Source organism: Neolamprologus brichardi, chromosome 6 (assembly GCF_056152115.1).
Source record: "Neolamprologus brichardi isolate AB-2024 chromosome 6, ASM5615211v1, whole genome shotgun sequence".
Lineage (NCBI taxonomy): Eukaryota > Metazoa > Chordata > Actinopteri > Cichliformes > Cichlidae > Neolamprologus > Neolamprologus brichardi.
Window position 1 is genome coordinate 27521873 of NC_142109.1, and position 18140 is coordinate 27540012.

Genomic DNA, 18140 nt, shown 5'->3' on the forward strand with positions numbered 1-18140 from the left:
TTAACAGTGAATTCACCCTGCTGACTTCTGTTACAACCAGGGATTCAAATGGTCTGAAATGATGTGGCACCTTAAGTTAATTAGTAATTTACATCTCTTTAACGCATGATAAAATCAAGCCACTTAATTTTTCATGTTTTGTGTCCAGCATTCTTACAAGCCTTTCTAAACATAGGCTCACCCCCCTGACATCCCCTTTAGTCTAAACAGGTCTCCGATGCCTTTATTAACATGTAACCCTCCCCCTGCAACCTCTTGTAGCCAGCCATTGCAGATCCAGTCATTAGCTTTATACTCTTCCATGTGCATGACAGTCATTTTGACCAAGCATACAGTTTTCTTTCACCCAGCCTTCATTCTGGAAATGGACGTTTAAGAAGCCGCATCCGAACCCAGCTCTGCTCCTAGTAGCTAGCTGCAATCCTCCTCCATCTCCATCATCCAGCAGGCCATGCTTTTGCAGGTCCCTGACGTTCTTACTACTGAAAGCTTACTTATTTTTAGAAGACTCCCACATGCAGTGGGGATTTTTGGCTATTTATGTGATATGACTTGGCTCGTGATTTAACATAACACAGAGAAGGGGGTGTGTGTGCCTTCATATCAGTAGTTTCAGTCCTACTAAATAACACTCAAAGCTAATGATATAGCTTAAGTATCATAAGCAGATTTGCATATATATATTAAGTTTTAAAATACACTCTAGATCAGGATTGTTAAGGAGAATGTGTGGACTAATATGTGGACCAATTTTAAGGATCGTCTTTTCAGAAAACATACATTTATATGCTTGAAGTGTTGCTTGGAAACCAGTTTGGTGTTAAAACAGTTGTACCATTTCTTTCTTTATTTGTGATTCAGTTACAGTGCACTGAACACTTGACGACGATACATCTGAACTAGATGTAGTAGTACCTGACTTTATAGTTATCCCAACAATAAAAACAACAACACCAGGGTATATTTAACAGAATAGGTGCACTGATGTATTAGTCACTTTGTGCAAATCACATTACAGACATTCATGTTATGCTGCCATAAAACAGTGACAGAGCTATCATTATAAGAGGATCTCAAAAAAGAAATACCAGTGCTTTTTCACATTTGGAACAACTACAGTACATGTTTAAAAATCAGTTATATAGGCTTAATACATTAAAAAAAAATCCTACAATGATCATATTTTCATTGTACTATATTAGAACACACGGCTTTACACAAAAGTAAAATCACTCACAGTTTAGTTGTTTAGTGTAATAGTAAGAATAAATGGTCTCAAGATTAGAGAAGAACATTATGAGACCTGCTTTTCAACCTCATTTTACTAACTTGTTCAGGATTGGATTCAGAATTCAGTCTCAAAGTTAACTGAGTCTTAATAGGTTAAATTCAACACAAACTTTTCAGCGTTGTAATTAAATGGGCTTGATTTACTAAACAGGACAAAATAGTGCGTGAGCACGATCCCCAAATAGCACTTACAGGTGTGGTTAGTTATCTAAACACACCCACTTTCAGTTCATTATAATATCAATTGCAAAAAATGTGATATGCTGTTTTTCAGTGTAAAATATCACGACTGGATCAGTCACAAAAATCTCTGAAATCCCACCTCTGACATGCAATCTTGTTACTGCAATGTCTTTGTTTCACACCAAAACCCAATTTCTGCTTGTGCAATACGTCAGCAAATCTGGCCCAAAATATCAAAGGTTTCCAGTGAAATTTACAGTTGTGCCAAATATTATCATTTTGTTTCATGGAATTTAAAGTTTAACTGTAAAGTGGGAAGAAAAAACAAGAAAACCCTTTGGAATTATCAAAATAACCCTACATGTAAACTTACATTTGATATCACACATAGTGTTATCATTTTGGGCCACTTTTATTTCTGTTGCGCCTGGGACTCCACCAAGTGATCACCACCATTAAGCTTCAGTATAATGTAAGGATGGATGGTATTAAGCTGAAGTCTAGTAGAGGTTAGGTAAGAAGGTAATAATGAGAACAATAAGCCTAACCTGAAGTAAAATCACCATCTCGGTCTTGTCAACATACCATAAAGCCTGCTTTGTTGTCATTTTGACTGAAGTGGGACCATAATACACAAAATGAATGTCTTGCTGTAGTCAAAAAATGTGAAACAACCGATTAAGACCTTAAACTTATAGGGGAAGTCCTTACAAAGGTGGGAATCAAGGGAGCCTAGACTTTTTATACATTTTGACTTCTTTTTGCAACATCAAGGGCCCCTGCTGACCGTTAGAAAGAACCCATGTTTAAGGCACTTTGGCACTAGCTTTACTTATCATACTCGGAAGTTACAGCCGTCTTTTATATACATTTTATGGCTTTCTGGAATGAATTTATTAACCAGTGTACTACAGAATGATTTCAGTGAAATATAATCCTAAAATGAACCCAGGAGCATCGTTATATGACAGTTTAGGGAGGTATAAGATCCAAGGTTCATTATTTTTCCTTTGTCAATATATATTCACTATGTTTAACGAAGACTAATGACAGCTGTTTATTTCTTACCACCAATTAATGGATAAAAACCACCAATTAATGGATAAAAACCCAATAAAAAATGTTTAATTCCAAAGGGTTCACTTTTTCTGCCATTTTTAAGATTTTATCATACATCTAAAAAAAATGTTGATAATGCACAATAAACTCTGCAAGACAAAACAGTCTGACCACAGAAACTGTTACCTGTTTCTTTTAGGTTTACGCATACCTGGCCTTCCACAGCAACGGGATTTGCTTGATTGTCCAGAAATTGTTTTATTTTTAAATGTAAATTTTCTGACTTATTGGCTTAAAGGGGTGAGACTGTTTTGTCAATGATCTCTCCAATGCCAATTTATTAGAAACACAAAACAACTGGTCATTTTCTTCAGTATACAGTTATTAAAATTCTAGAAAACAAAACACTTACGTTTTGACAAAATACATTACCTTTAAACTGTGCTTTTACATGCATGTCCAGTAATGTCAAATATCACAATTCCCAGATGTAATCAGTGCTGATAAAGTGCAAAATCACAGCCACTAACAGTAAACCCTATTTACTAATACTGCAGGATTAGTGCTGCAGTATTAAATGGCTTTTTATCACAGGCTTATTAAAGATGAACCTTGTTTTAAAAAAAACAATCCACAAGCTGTAGAATTTTTATTCACCTTTTAAAATCTATTTGATAGTCCTCCACAGCCCTGCACGAGATCTGCTGAATACAAAGCCTTTATGAGTAAACACTGTGAATGTGGCAAACTGCCCAACAGTACTTATATTGGAAAGGCGAGAGATAGAGAGAAAATCACTATGCGAATCCTTTGGGACTTTCCAGGATGAAAAACAGAGGCTGTGCAAGCATTGTGGGTGTAAGCAGGTATTTTACATACCTATCCTAACAGCTTATTTGTAGTTGTAGCTTGAATGCAAACAAATAATAATAATAATAAAATGACATACAAAAGTGCATTTTTATGAAGTAAGCATGGTTGATAAACAAAAGTTAGAATGTTGCAGCACTGGTTTGGTGCTGCTCAGGCAAAAGAGTTTACCTCAACACATTCAAGTCTTCTTCTAAGCTCAACTCTGTCATGGTTTAACAACAGGTCATTCAATATGTCTCTTTTAATATAATATAATTTTTAAAAAACACTTTAAATATAACATTTAGTTGTGTTAATAGACTTCTTGTTCTTGTGTGTATGTATTATAATTCAGATTACATGTGTTCATCGAAAAATGCATCATCGAAAAATATCACTTTACTGAGAGATGTCGCTTTCTCTTCCCTCTCTTGTTCCTTTACATCCATCAAAAAAGCCTTCGGGAAAATGTAGGCAAAAATACCATACTAGTTTCTTTTTAAAATGCCAAATCTGCACATGTGTGGCAAAAAACACAAACACGGTAAACATAGCTATCTCTTATGAAGTCGCTTCTTTGTGATATGTACCGTCTTTAATACTTCTTCCCTCAAAAACGTGACTGAAGTGTGTCCTCTTCAACATTTGCCCCGTATATTACCATAACCGTCGTCCAGTGTAGTTAACTGGGGCTGTGGGCATCTATAAGACACGAACAAGTAGTGAGAAAGTGCAGCATTCTACTGTATCTAATCTACTGTACAGTCGTTTTATTCCAGAGTGATTTAGAGGCAAAAACGCAGTTTGTGTTTATGGCATACTTACTGTACCACCGTTCATCACTAGAGCCATCTCGGTAGGTTGGTAGACATGCCCTCTGAAGGCGATACCAGGACGCACATTTCCATGGCTGCCATGGTATGTTCCGCTTCGGAGAGCTGGCACGCACACACACAAAAGATACATTTGGTACTAAGAATAACCAATGTGTCATCTGATTATAATTATTAAATAACCTTGAAAGTCCAAGCAGCTGACTTTAAGTATAACTTTCATACTGATCATATACCTTTTTGTGATCTTTATTTGGATGAATAAACTACAGCCATGTGAAAGAGAAACTTGTCAGAGGGCTCTTCATTGTGTCAGCCACTGAGTACACCCTTACTGCTTCCATAAGAATTAAAAGGGTAAGTGGCATCCGGTTGCTGCTAATCAAATGCACTTGTTGATCACTGGTTCGTGTGGCACCAACCACATGGGTTGGTGGTTTGTTGATCTGAAGCATTCAGGTGCCACAATCTTCCCAGCAAACATCCCAGTAAATTCACCCCAAGGTAAGGCCGTGTAGTGCTTAGAGGAAAAAATAACAAACAGCTGCATCTCAGACTCTACAGCACTCTTGCTAAATATTTAAATTCTTGACAGACAAGAAGTATGGCTTGTTTAGAAGGGTTGTCAGAATAATATCGTTTGGACAGACAAAATTAAAGTGAAGTTGTTTGGCCAAAATGCCTTTCGCCCAGTTGAAATGCTTTGGTGTGACCTTGTGAGAGGTGTGTGAGTTATTGTTGCCAAAAGTGGTTCAACCAGTAATTGAATCATGGGCTGTACTTAGTTTGTCACAGGACTGCATGGAGTCCATTGAAGATTTTCTTTTTCCCCCCACGTCACTAGTTTAAGTTATTCGTAATGCAGTGAGATGTAGCTGGGTGCCTTTCCATAACAAAATTGTGTACTGCTAATAGCAGTAAAATTGCTTACTGCTAATAGCAGTAAGCAATTTAAATGAATTCAGTTCTACATTTTGACTCATTTGAATTAATTGAACACTTGTTTTGTTCCCTTCTTTGTTCTGTTCTCTTTTCATGTCATGCATTTATTTCCCACACTTGTTTCTCAGTTGCTTCATGCCTACTGATTCTGTTTTTTCCCCTCTTTGTCCTTTCTGCCTCTGTTCTTTTCTACAGGCATCTCTGTTTCCTGCATGTTTCTGATTTGCAGTCACTTACAAACCTGCTCAGTACATGCTGTTGCTGTTGCTCAGTGCCCTTTGTTTCACTCTCCTTTTATAGATAGATTGAGGCAGATGACTGCTCATACTCAGTCTAGTGATGTCCAAGGTTTCTTCTTGTTAGCGTTCATATTGAGTCTCCTGCAAAAACTGAACACTTTAAATTTGCTGGCGTTCTGATTTGTATAAGTTCGTTTCACGCCGCACTATGTGACATGGATTTAATATACCTGGGCTGGAAATCAAGTTTGGTTCATGTAGACTCTGTGCTTAATGAAAACTGCTCTGTCATGAGTTATGACGCAGAGGTGCTTTGCTATTTGTTTCCACTACATTCCCTTAGTTGCTTTCACAAAGGCAGCTGTTGACATGCTGTATTTTTTTAAAAAAAGAACTGCTGGTGTTGAGTTGATTAGTGCGTCATTTCAGCTGCATTCCTGGTTGGCTGGTTATTTAATTGAAGTAGGTCACAGCTACCGTGAAATTGTGAGATAGTTATCCTTGATTTCTAACGCTGTCAGAATTTTGTCCCAGGCTATCTTTGGTTGCGAGACCATTACAACAGCCAACTTTAACATCTCTCACTGTGCAATGCAGGATCTCATGTTTTGAATTTTTTTAGTAAGTCAGACATGTTAGCAGCCCAACCTCAGTCTCTTACCAACTTTCTGAAGTCACTACAAGTACAGTTTTGTGTCTTGATGCATGCTCAGTCATCCAGGTAAGTAAATCTCCAAAAGTTGATTCTGTTCATCTGGACGTAGCGTTTTGTGGGAGAAACGCTTTGTCACTCATCCAAGTGACTTCTTCAGTCTCAGCTGACTGCAGGTTTCCCCAATCTTATAACCAGTACATTTGCATAATGACTGAAACCAGCCCAGTGAAGGAACAATGAGCTGGGAGGTCAGTTCCTTAATCTTAATTATGCAAATTCTCATGACCATTGATCAACAGCCACTGATCAAAGCCCACTGATCAATGGCCATGAGGACCATTCACACAGAGTTGGGGAATGGCTGCAATCACAGCATTGTAAGATGGTGAAAGATGTACCCTTAGGCCCCCTCCTTGATTCAGAGATGGTCTTTCCCTTTTCACGTAAATGGCCTCCTTGACTCCGCGCTCAAACCAGCGTTCCTCCCTGTCCAGGATGTGTACATCCTCATCATTGAAAGAGTGTCCACTGGCCTGTAGGTGTAAATAGACTGCGGAGTCCTGGCCTAACGAGGTGACTCTTCTGTGTTGTGCCATCCTCTTAGCCAGAGGTTGTTTGGATTCCCCAAAGTATAAATCCTGGCAATCCTCCTGGCACTTAACAGCTTACACTATGTTACTCTGTTTGTGTCCGGGGACCCGATCCTTGGGGTGGACCAATTTTTGGCACAGCGTTCAGATATGTGGATGACACCTGGGTGAAAATCAAATCTCAGGACGTACCACATTTCATGGATCACATTAACTCGGTGGACCAACACATCAAATTCAGGATATGAAAAGTGGCAGGTTAGCCTTCTTAGACTGTGAGATTTCCATCAGTAATGGGGGACATCTAAAAAGCTGACGTGTACCGTAAACCTACGCATACGGATCAGTGTTTAAGGTTTGACTCTCATCATCCACTGGAGCATAAATTGGGTGTCATCATGATGCTACAACACAGAGCGAACACCATCCCCACAGACACAGCGGCCAGGGAGGCAGGAGAACATCACATCAAGAAAGCCCTGAGTAGATGTGGTTATCCCAACTGGACATTTGTCAAAGCTGGGAAGGCGCCAAAAGAAAGCTCCAGCTGATCCAGGAGAGAAGGACAACCGCTGCCTAAACGAAAACCTGTAGTGATCCCATATGTGTCAGGAGTATCGGAGCAGTTGAGACACATTTTTTCTAAACACTGGGTCTCTGTGGCTTTTGAAACCCCAAAACACACTGCGCCAAAAACTGGTCCACCCCAAGGATGGGGTCCCCCGACACAAACAGAGTAACATAGTGTACGCTGTTAAGTGCCAGGAGGATTGCCAGGATTTATACATCAGGAAAACCAAAAAAACTCTGGCTAAGCGGATGGCACAACACAGAAGAGTCACCTCGTTAGGCCAGGACTCCGCAGTCTATTTCACCTACAGGCCAGTGGACACTCTTTCAATGATGAGGATGTACACATCCTGGACAGGGAGGAATGCTGGTTTGAGCGCGGAGTCAAGGAGGCCATTTACGTGAAAAGGGAAAGACCATCTCTGAATCAAGGAGGGGGCCTAAGGGTACATCTTTCACCATCTTACAATGCTGTGATTGCAGCCATTCCCCAACTCTGTGTGAATGGTCCTCATGGCCATTGATCAGTGGGCTTTGATCAGTGGCTGTTGATCAACGGTCATGAGAACTTGCATAATTAAGATTAAGGAACTGACCTCCCAGCCCATTGTTCCTTCAGTGGGCTGGTTTCAGTCATTATGCAAATGTACTGGTTATAAGATTGGGGAAACCTGCAGTCAGCTGAGACTGAAGAAGTCACTTGGATGAGTGACAAAGCGTTTCTCCCACAAAACGCTACGTCCAGATGAACAGAATCAACTTTTGGAGATATAGTGTTGTGTCTGCACTGTCTTGTGTCTGTATCGTGACACAAGCCTGGTGTTGCACTGTTTTGGGGGTTTTTTTTGCAGTTTTTGCATGCTTGCACTTTATGTAGTCCTGTGTTGATTGTCTGTTATATGTAGCATCATGGTCTTGGAGGAACGCTGTCTCGTTTCACTGTGTACTGTACCACTGCACATGGTTGAAATGACAATAAAGCCACTTCACTTGACTTAAAAGACATGTGCTTGATGAAGAAGGGTTCGATAAACAAGCCCCTTTCCAGTGTTTTTGAAAGGCGTAGCTAATATCAAATCAAAAATGAGCATGTACTTTTTTTAAATTCTCAGTTTCAGCATGTTTTGCAAACATTGCATTCTTTCTTTATTTCCATTGTTTAGACTGTCTGTACTCATTTTTACAGTTTCTCCTCACCTGAGCAGTGCTCTGATTGGAGTATATAAAAACACCTGTATGGTTATGACTGAATCACTTCCTACTTAGCTTTTCCTCATGGAATGTGACCTCATTAGTTTAGTCCTTATGTATTATTTATAAGCCATAAAATGTGCAGATCTGCATTTTGGTTGGGTTTGTAGAGAGTAAGTGGAATCCCATGTTTTTCTCTCTTCATGAATACATTCCACATTACAGACACTGAAACAAAAAGATGACAAAACATTTCCCATTTCCCAGCAACGTAAGATCCGTGTTATCATTTTTATGGCACAATAAGATAATACACAACTTGTTTGTGTTAAATATCTGTGCTATGTTGTATTTACTGTTTAATTAAGTGCAACAATTCAACAAGAATCTAAGTTTTTCTTAGTCTACAGTATGTTCAATTTTTACACGTTTGAATTGTCTTTTGTTTTTATTTGTTTCATTTATGTTAGGGGAAATAAATTAAACTCAAAACAAATAGTTTAACCTAGAGATTTAGTAATACTACTTTGAAAAGTCATTTGGTTACATGTGTAGGTGCACAGAGTTTGTCTATGGAGACCTGGATGGAGAGTAAAGACCTGCTAAACTGTGAATCATTTTTTAATAAATGTTATGACTGTGTCAGAAATTCCAGAATGATTCACTACATATACTAACCTTAATAGTGAATGATAAAACATGTAACAATACAATGAGACTCAAACTTCTCATTTGACTGAGATTTTTTAGCAAAATTCTCCTTTAGGAACTGTATTGCCCATGTGTCCCAGTGCAAAGGTACAAGTATCCCACAGTGCCTCACAAAAAAACTGTACAACGGAAGGTCACCATCCAGCCCTCGCATACTATCAAGTACTGCATCAAAAGAAAAACGAGAGCAGTGCTGTAAGTTAAACTGTCTTGAAAGGATTTGTTAGTATTGCTCAGTATATTATGTCTTAATCACAAAAAATGCTTAGCAGTATTTATTTATTTTGCTGATTTTGATCTTTCATTTAAATGATGCATTAGCAATTATGCAATAAATTGGCACTTAGAAAGTCACACCATTAGTGTCCAAGAGTGTTTGCTGTTGGTGGTGTTTTTCTTTTTTCCATTTTGCGACTGAGCTCAGTTCACACTCGTCCACATAACATGACTTAATATGGAGCAGCGAATGGGAATGAGACACAAGATGTATTTTTATTGTTGTTTGGTTCTTTTGTTTGTGTGGGGTTTCTTTTGTTTTTTTCATAAACTGAGAAGTGGATCATTTTTAGGTATTACACACTCTCACCAGCTGCCCTTACAAACTCACAGTTTTTAAAACATAGCTTAGACTACATTATCAGTTATATAACTAAGATAAACCTTTACCTTTTGCTTTCAACCACAAATTAAATTCTCTTTTAAATTTCTCTTTCTTCTTGATCTGACTGCCTATTAAGAAGTCTAAAAGGACCACCAAATATCATCATCATGCTGGAGACTGCATGTGCCTTTCTATTCCCTTCACTCTTTGTTTATCCTGGCTTATCGAGGCTTAGCTCTTCATCTGTGCATCTCGCTTCAAATAAATATAGCGAGCAATCAAAGTGAGGTGACTCATAACTGTACTGCGGTAAAAGCCTGTTGAAAAATCAGACATTTTCTGAGGTTTAATTGGATTCTTCCCATACAGTACCTAGAATTGAGCTTCCCTGTCTGTAAACAAGACTACTTGCCATTCATGGTTGGATGGTGATGTAGTTTTTTTCATGTATGATGAATGGAAAACTGGCCTGCAATTCAATGTAGGATTAGTTCAGTTATTACTGTAAAAAAAGAAGAAGAGGTGATTAAAGGCAGAGGATTGACAAGCAGCCAAGACCTTGGCAGTAGTGTGTCATGCACCATAACCATGTACCCATCAGATTTTTCATACATAAATTTCCCATTTTCAGTCTCCGCTTGACTTGAAATATTTTGGTTAACCTTGTGTTTTCATGAACTCGTAAGAGGCTCAAAGAGTTTTAATGGGAAAAATGTAAATGTGGTTGTAAGATACCAATTTTTATATCTAATTGATATTCAGATTGATCTAACATAATTTTATTTTAATTCATATTCTTTTATAAATTATTAATAAAACTAATTTGGAACTGTAACATTAAATGTATTCAATCAATTAAAACGATTTATTTCAATTTTATGTAACATGTCTGAGATTTTAAAAACACAAACCACATGAATTACTTTTGTTGTTTTCTCCTTTTTCATTTCTCTTCATAAGGTTGTCACAGTCCCCGTTTTTGTTGCCAGTTGCCTAGCAACAGTGGTCTCATAATTTACTGTAAAACACTCAAATGCTAAACGTGTTTTGCTCACAACCTAACATATTGAAACTATGACCTAATAAGTTCCCTTTTTTGTTAGATTAGTTATCTCTGTCACTCAGGTACAGACATGCACACACGTCACATAGGCTTACTTGCACTGTGTTCCTCCATTGAAAAGGCCTGGTTCTCTTGGAAGGATCGGTGCGAATGTGCAGGGAGCTCATCTCCGTAATGTGAAGGAGGAGACGTGTGACTGGTGTCAAAGAAGTCTTGCGTGTCGGATTGTGAAGTTTTCAGGAGACACAGGTGAGTCTCTGGGATAGCGTGGAACAGGAGCAGAAGCCATCCCTGAATAACCAGGGCGACAGCCAGTGCAGGCTCATCAAACACTTTTGCATCCTTATTCCCCCCTCCCTTCTCTCTGTTCCCCCTTCCCCTTAACGTCTGGCTGCCGTAAAGGTAAAACCCCAGCCAGGCCACCCATAGTAATGCTGATGCGAGACTGGACAGGACGAGCCAGATTGCGTTACACTTCCATTTCCGTTTTTCACTATCTCCTTCTCTGTCTTCGTCATTGCCACTTCCTCCATCTACTGCCAGCTCTCCACCACACAGCACCACCCCAAGAGAGAGACCCATGGCTATGAGAAGAAGCCCCAAAGTGTAACTGCAGGTAAGGGCAAAGTCTAAAGGTGGATATTCACAGGCTGGGTGACCCTCCCTAACTACAGTCAGCAGCACCCATTCGGCAGAGATTATCCCCTGAACCAAGGCCAAGGCTAGACCGAGTGCTGCAAGGGAGCTGCCAGATGGGCTAGCCTTTCCAGCTACCAGCCTCCTGAGCCTCACACCCTGCACTAGTAAGCTGGAAAAGCAGAGGGCAAAAAGGGGTCCCCAGAAGGCCCTTCGAACCACACAGAGCGCCTGGTTCTTCCCCACCAGGAAAGCCAGAGAGATGGTAAAAAGCCCAAGAAGTGTGCCCAGAAGCAGGAGTAGAGGCCCCAGGCTGGAGCGCTTGGCAGGATCAGAAATGGAGCGCATCTTGACTAGCAGGAGCACAGCGAGGACCACTGATGTGAGACCACCGCTGCAGGCCACAGTCTCCAGAACAACACCCCAGACTGATTCCAGGTCGCAGAGCACCCTGTATGGAGGATCCACATCCACACTACATCCCCGGGGAGGAGGTGGCGGAGGAGAGGGGTGGGATGACCCATAGCAAATGAGTGGCAGGAGGCAGATGATAATGTGGCTGAGAGCCATCTTAGAGACAGAGACAGAAAAAAAGTGTACTGGTGAGAAGAGACAGAGGAAGGGTTAAAAGAAAGAGACAAAGATACAAGTACAGGAAGGTTACACTGGGGTGAAAGCTCCAGAGAAGAGGGAGGCAGGGATGTGAGTGTGAAGGTAAATTTCTGCATATTAGTTCCTACTGCGTCCTCACAACACCGTAGAAACAGCAGTCAATATCTGTTAACGTCCAATATACCTGTTGTGTGAGATGTTTCAAACACACACAGACACATACTCGCGCATTCAATCCACACGACAGACCTGCTTTTAGCACTGGGCAATAGTTTCCATGGAAACGGGAAACAGCGTGGGCTGGCTACATTGCACACTGGGCTTTTGAGAAGTCGAGTTCAGTACCCCAAATCACAGAAAAACATAGGAGTATGCACACACACACACACACACACACACACACACACAGACTCAGTGTTTGTACTGATTAGTGAGAATCACATTGGTTAAAAGGTTTAAACCCAATCAATTCAAAATTGTAAAAGAAAGTTTTAACCCTCAAACTGTAAACAAGCAAAGGCAGAAATGTCCTTTTAAGGTCTGAAACTGAAATACAAGAATAAGTTAATACACATAATGAACACAAGCACAAACCAAATAAAAAAAATAAACAAAACATCATCAAAATTTCAACACAGTTTGATTTTTCTAAGAATCTCAAACTCACCTCAGATAAAGTCTTCACTTGATTTCCTATTGTTGAGGGTGCAGAGGTATCATAATTTTCCACAAATCATTTTTGGCAGCACTTCACTTAGTTGAAGTAATTTTGTATTCCCTGTTTATGAAATCCTTGAGGCAGCAGAAACAAGTCGGTTTCCATTTTGTCTTTCAAAATGTCGCTGTCTGTGCTCACAGCTTCCACTGTTTTAAAGTACAAAATAACACAATTTGAAAGACCAGTAAATCTCCTGCTGATGCACTGACTTGTCCAGCTGCTCCAAGAAGAATCCACAATTATGATGCATGCCTTGATACTTCACACACCCACACAGTCAAATATATCTTGTCTCTTTCACTCGTCTCTCTCACTCTCTGCCTCACTCTCTCGCTCCCTCTGTCGTCTTTCTATTCATTCTGTCTGCGTGTCTGCGCCGCTCTCTCTCCCTGCTTCGCGCTGAATGTGTGGAGGTGTCAACAGAGATGCAATCCCAGCTTACTTTTGTTCACCCACACACTGGGAGTATGTTGAGTATGATTTGCAGATGCACCTGTATAACTAGGAAGAAGATAGGAAATAAGTACAGTACACAAACATCTCACAGTCAGCCCAGGATTAGTCACTAATTTGCACATTCAAGCTCCCACGTCTTCCTCTTACCACTTGTAAAAGTCTTCTGCACACCCATAGTTGTGGGAGGTATAGATTCATCTTTCATCAATAAATTATACCAAAGCTATTTTTTCAGGTGGCAAGATGTCTATCGATGGTTTGCATGTGTCAACATGATTTAAAATGAAGGGTGTCACATGGTCAGTCTACACAGGTGAGCCTTGTGGCCATGTATCTATTCTAGTAGAGTGTTGCATAATCTTCTGGAAGACATGATTCAGCCAAGTCTGCTTAGACAGGATTAATCCTTTAACCTGCATGTGATGTTAGAAAGGGACACGGCATTGGGAAAGTCATAATGAGCAGCTACTATTGTCACTGAGCCAGTTTGGATTAGTGTGTGAGAAACTGGTTCTGACAAATTCAAATTCAAATTAAAATTTTTTATTTGTCACATACACAGTCATACGCAGTACGATATGCAGTGAAATGCTTAGACAGATGTATGAGCTCAGTGATAGTGGGCAGGCAGGAGGAAACAAGGTTGGTTTGTGGTACACAAATAAGTAAAGCATAGACTGTATAAAAAAGGACATAAAGACTTCACAATTTGTAAAGTTGTGAAGTCTTAATTCAAGGATTTCTGTCACGACCTTGTTGATTACATGGAAGTGAGCATAATGTGGAGTGCTAGGTCGTCTGCTAATGCTAGCAAGCTGCATCCATAGACTCAATAAACAGCCCCACATACCTCCTAATTACTGTTAACAAAATACTGCTCACCAGAAATGTTGCACAGACCTCCTGAGCAGACTGTTAATATAGAAAGCCATTGTCTTTGGTCAGCAGGGAGCATTAAAAATGTTCCAAGAGGCAACAAGATTCTGTGCTTGAATGAGCTGAGGGGAAGCGCCAGTTAAAAGGTAATATTTCCATAACTATAATAACTTTATGCAGCTATTAAGATTTGGTAAGTTATCCGCCGAGATCAAAACTTTATTTATTTTGATAAATTTCTTTATTGTGCTCTAATTTAATACGGCAGTCTACGAGGATCAACTCTGTTTTGGAGACAGCTTCAAGCGGCCATTAGACGAGCTTAATTTTCAGTGCTGGACAACAAGTATGCACACTAGTGTCACGCTGAGTCCATCATGTCAGTGTAATCCAGATAATGAGCCCTCACATGCAGGCAAGCAGCAGCTTAAGTTTATAATTATAGATGAATAGAGTGATGATGAATTGTTTTTTCTGTGCAGCTCATTGTCATTTAATCCTGCTACTAAAATGATTAAAAGTTACTAGAATAAAATAGTAATAATACCTGATTACCTAGGTTGGCATTACCCTAAACATTATAAATAAATAAGTTGTCCTTGAGGTACCATTAAAAAAGGTCATGTCTGTGCAGTAAACACAAAGTAACAACTTGCAGTCATTTAGTGTAGTTTAGAATGGCATTTTGATTGATGTGAAAATGCAAACAAACATCTGAATTTCAGACACATTACAGCATAACATATACAAAGCCTTTAAAGCTCAATAATTACCACAATATGCTGTATAAAGCTTGTTTAATTTTCTTTTTCTACATTTGACAGAGTGTCAAATATGAATCCAATTTTCAGGCAGTTGCTTCCTTGTATGTGCAGTCTGTTGTCATGCTGTTAGTGCATGATGCCACTGGGGACGTAGATGCTTGCTACGGAGCTCCGCAAGGGACATTGGAGAAAAAAACAGTAAAGCTAAATTTATGCGAGATCTCGTAAAATAGGCTGCATCCCTCACAGGTCGCAGTTGAAGGACGAGACGGTGTATCCGTCGTGGCCCAGCCAGCTCCAGTATCCAACAATGGAGGCAGCTACTTAGTTTTAATATTAGTCTTTATGGGTCACAAAATAAACTTTTAAGATATTTTCAGGTGTGAATGTAGCTGTGTGTATTTTAAGTTTGATTCTGTAAAAAGTGACAAAAACATTAGCGTCCGCTGTACACTCTGTGTGGGAAAAAAACTTTCTACAGCAAAAAATTAAACTTCAAATCTGTGCAAGCACCTAGCAAGCCGCCACGGGAATGTGACATTCACAGAGAAACGCCTACTGACATGACTGTTGCAGCACCGGGCACCCACCCCACTCCTGCTAAACAGGTGAAAATAGCTTGAATAGCAACAGGACCTAGTGCCGCTGAATCTTTGATTTTATTTATTTTTTGCTGTGTTTCACTTGCAGCTATTTGAAAGAGCGAGTGTAAACACAAAACATTATTTTGTTTTATATGCTGGAATATGCAGAAAATAGGTTTAAATGGTAAACAAATTTCTTCAAGCCAAAGACTGTTGCATATAATTTAATTTTTGCTTAATGTAATGTGCATAAAATTAAAAAAATTAAAACTAATAAAACTAATAAAAGAGGCTTTCCATTTGATTCAATTTTATATGATGGATTATGCATAAAAAATAGAACTGTGCTAAAAGGTCTGTTGCTTTATTACGTATTCAGGTTGTTTATCATGTTTTTGAAAAGTAACTAAGTAACTAAGTACTTTTGAAAATAAGTAATGATTAAAGTAATGGGATTACTTTTTTTTGGAGAATTAATCAGTAATTAGTAACTAATTATCCTTTTCAAGTAACTTGACCAACACTGGTCCTGACCTCATGATAATTAAGATGACATCATACAGTTTGAATGCAGTTTAATAAATAGATCTTTTGCCACAGACTTAAAATGTTTGACAAACCTTCACAGGTTGATATTTAGTGTTGGCATGTGTTTCCTGTTTTGTCCCTGTGAGCATTTACTCACAGGGACTATCTACTGGATTCTGTTGCACCTGTAAAGAAGTTAAAATGTCAACAAAGGAACCCTATGCCCTGGTTAAATGAGGAGCCCTTGAATTTGAGAAGAAATTGTAGAAAAGCAGAGCGTCGCTGGCAATCTTCCAGACTAGAAGTATTTTTCCAGGCTTGGAAGGACTCAATGTCTTTTTTCAATCAGCGATGTCTGCAGCGAAAGCAAATTATTTCTCAAATCTCATCATGAGTCATAAACATAACTCAAAACTCTTATTCAACACAGTGTCGTAACTTACAGAGAGTAAGTCATCTCTCTGCTGTTCTAATTTGACAGCTCATGACTTTCTTATGTTTTTCAGAGACAGGGCTGAAACACTTAGGAATCAGATTACTCCCTCCTCGAGCTGTACATTAAACTACTCAGCTGCTTTACCTGTTGGTGCTGATAAACTGTTCTCTGACGTCAAGATTATTGCTCTGTCTGAATTAACTAAGGTTGTAAAAGCAGCTCGATGTACAACCTGTTCTTTGGATCCTCTACCAGCCTGGGCTATAAAGGAACTGTGGTCAGGATTAGGACCCTACATTCTGTTTCTCTTAAATACTTGACAACTGGAGTCTTTCCTGAATGTTTTAAATCAGCTGTGGTAGTGCCAATCTTGAAAAAGCCTGGACTGGATGTTGACATCTTCGCAAACAATAGACCAAACTCACATCTGTCTTTTTTGTCTAAGGTCTTCGAAAAAGTGGTTTTTAAGCAGCTCATTGAGCATTTGTCAGCAAACAATCTGTTTGAACCATTTCAGTCTGCTTTTAGACCAAATCACTCCACAGAAACAGCTTTAGTCAAAGTGGTAAATGATCTGCTGGTAAATGCAGACAACGATCGCACTTCAGCTTCATTACTGCTGGATCTAAGTGCTGGATCACTGTATTTTATTAGATAGGCTTGAACATTTTATTGGAGTTACAGGAAATGTTTTATCATGGCTGAGATCTTACCTGTCTGGGAGCTCTCAGACTGTTAGTTTTAAAAATGATCTCTCTCCCGAGACCTGTGCAGTGAGGCATGGGGTCCCTCAGGGCTCTGTACTTGGACCATTGCTGTTTTCTATGTATCTGCTGCCTCTTGGTGTTTTTTTTATGTTCTTTTAATGTAACTTTTCATTGTTACGCTGATGACCTGCAGCTTTATGTTCCTCTAACCATTGAAAATTGTGCTGAAGTCTCTAAACTAGAATCTTGTCTATCTGCAGTTAAGGGCTGGTTATCAGATCATTTCTTGCTCCTAAATACTGATAAGACAGAGTTGATGGTCATTGGACCACAAACATTTCAGCACTTGTCCCAAAATTTCATCTTGAAAATTGATGACAGTGTCATAAATTGCAGGGACAGGGTAAAAAACTTGGGCATGTGGTTCGACATGGTGCTCTTCTTCGAGTCTCATGTAAAAGAGATAACAAAGACCGCCTTTTATCATTTGATCAACATAGCCAGAATCAGACAAGTTTTGTCAAGCGACACCGCAGAGGTTCTTGTCCATGCATTTGTGTCTTCACGGATTGATCATTGTAATGCTCTTCTTTCTGGGCTACCAAAGAAAAGTTTAAGAGGTCTACAGATGTAAACAAGCAAGGATATAAACTTATACAAAAAAAAAAAAATTGAATGTAGCAGATGGGAGGCACTATATTCCATACCATGAATTTATTTTGACACTTCTCACTCTGTGATAGGTGTCAATGTGAAAATATACCTCTATTAATTTAATTTTAATGAAAAAATGTATGCCTCACTCAAATGATTATGCTCTTCTAATTATTTTTTCTCTATTTTGCTCATTTAACAAACAATATTTTGCATATTCAAAAACTTACATTTTGATCTAAACATATCCTTGCTTGTTTACTTCAGTAACAATTTTATTGACTTAAAACCCATTGAAAATGTCAGTTGTAGAGTCAAGAAATTTTGCACTTCAGTGATAAATGCTTTGTATTTATTTTATATTAATATTTGAATTTTATTTCTAGATCA

General features: G+C 39.1%; 1 protein-coding gene across 1 annotated transcript; it reads right to left on the reverse strand.

Moving 5' to 3' along the window:
* Positions 1 to 829: 829 nt before the first annotated feature.
* On the reverse strand, positions 830 to 13122 carry gprc5bb (G protein-coupled receptor, class C, group 5, member Bb). Its single transcript, XM_006790730.2, has 4 exons — positions 12695 to 13122; positions 10875 to 11985; positions 4210 to 4322; positions 830 to 4086 (listed from the first exon to the last, which is right to left on the reverse strand). The coding sequence occupies exons 2-4, from the start codon at positions 11983 to 11985 to the stop codon at positions 4042 to 4044; spliced, it is 1269 nt and encodes a 422-aa protein (XP_006790793.1). The 5' UTR covers positions 12695 to 13122; the 3' UTR covers positions 830 to 4041.
* Between the last annotated feature and the right edge of the window lie 5018 nt (positions 13123 to 18140).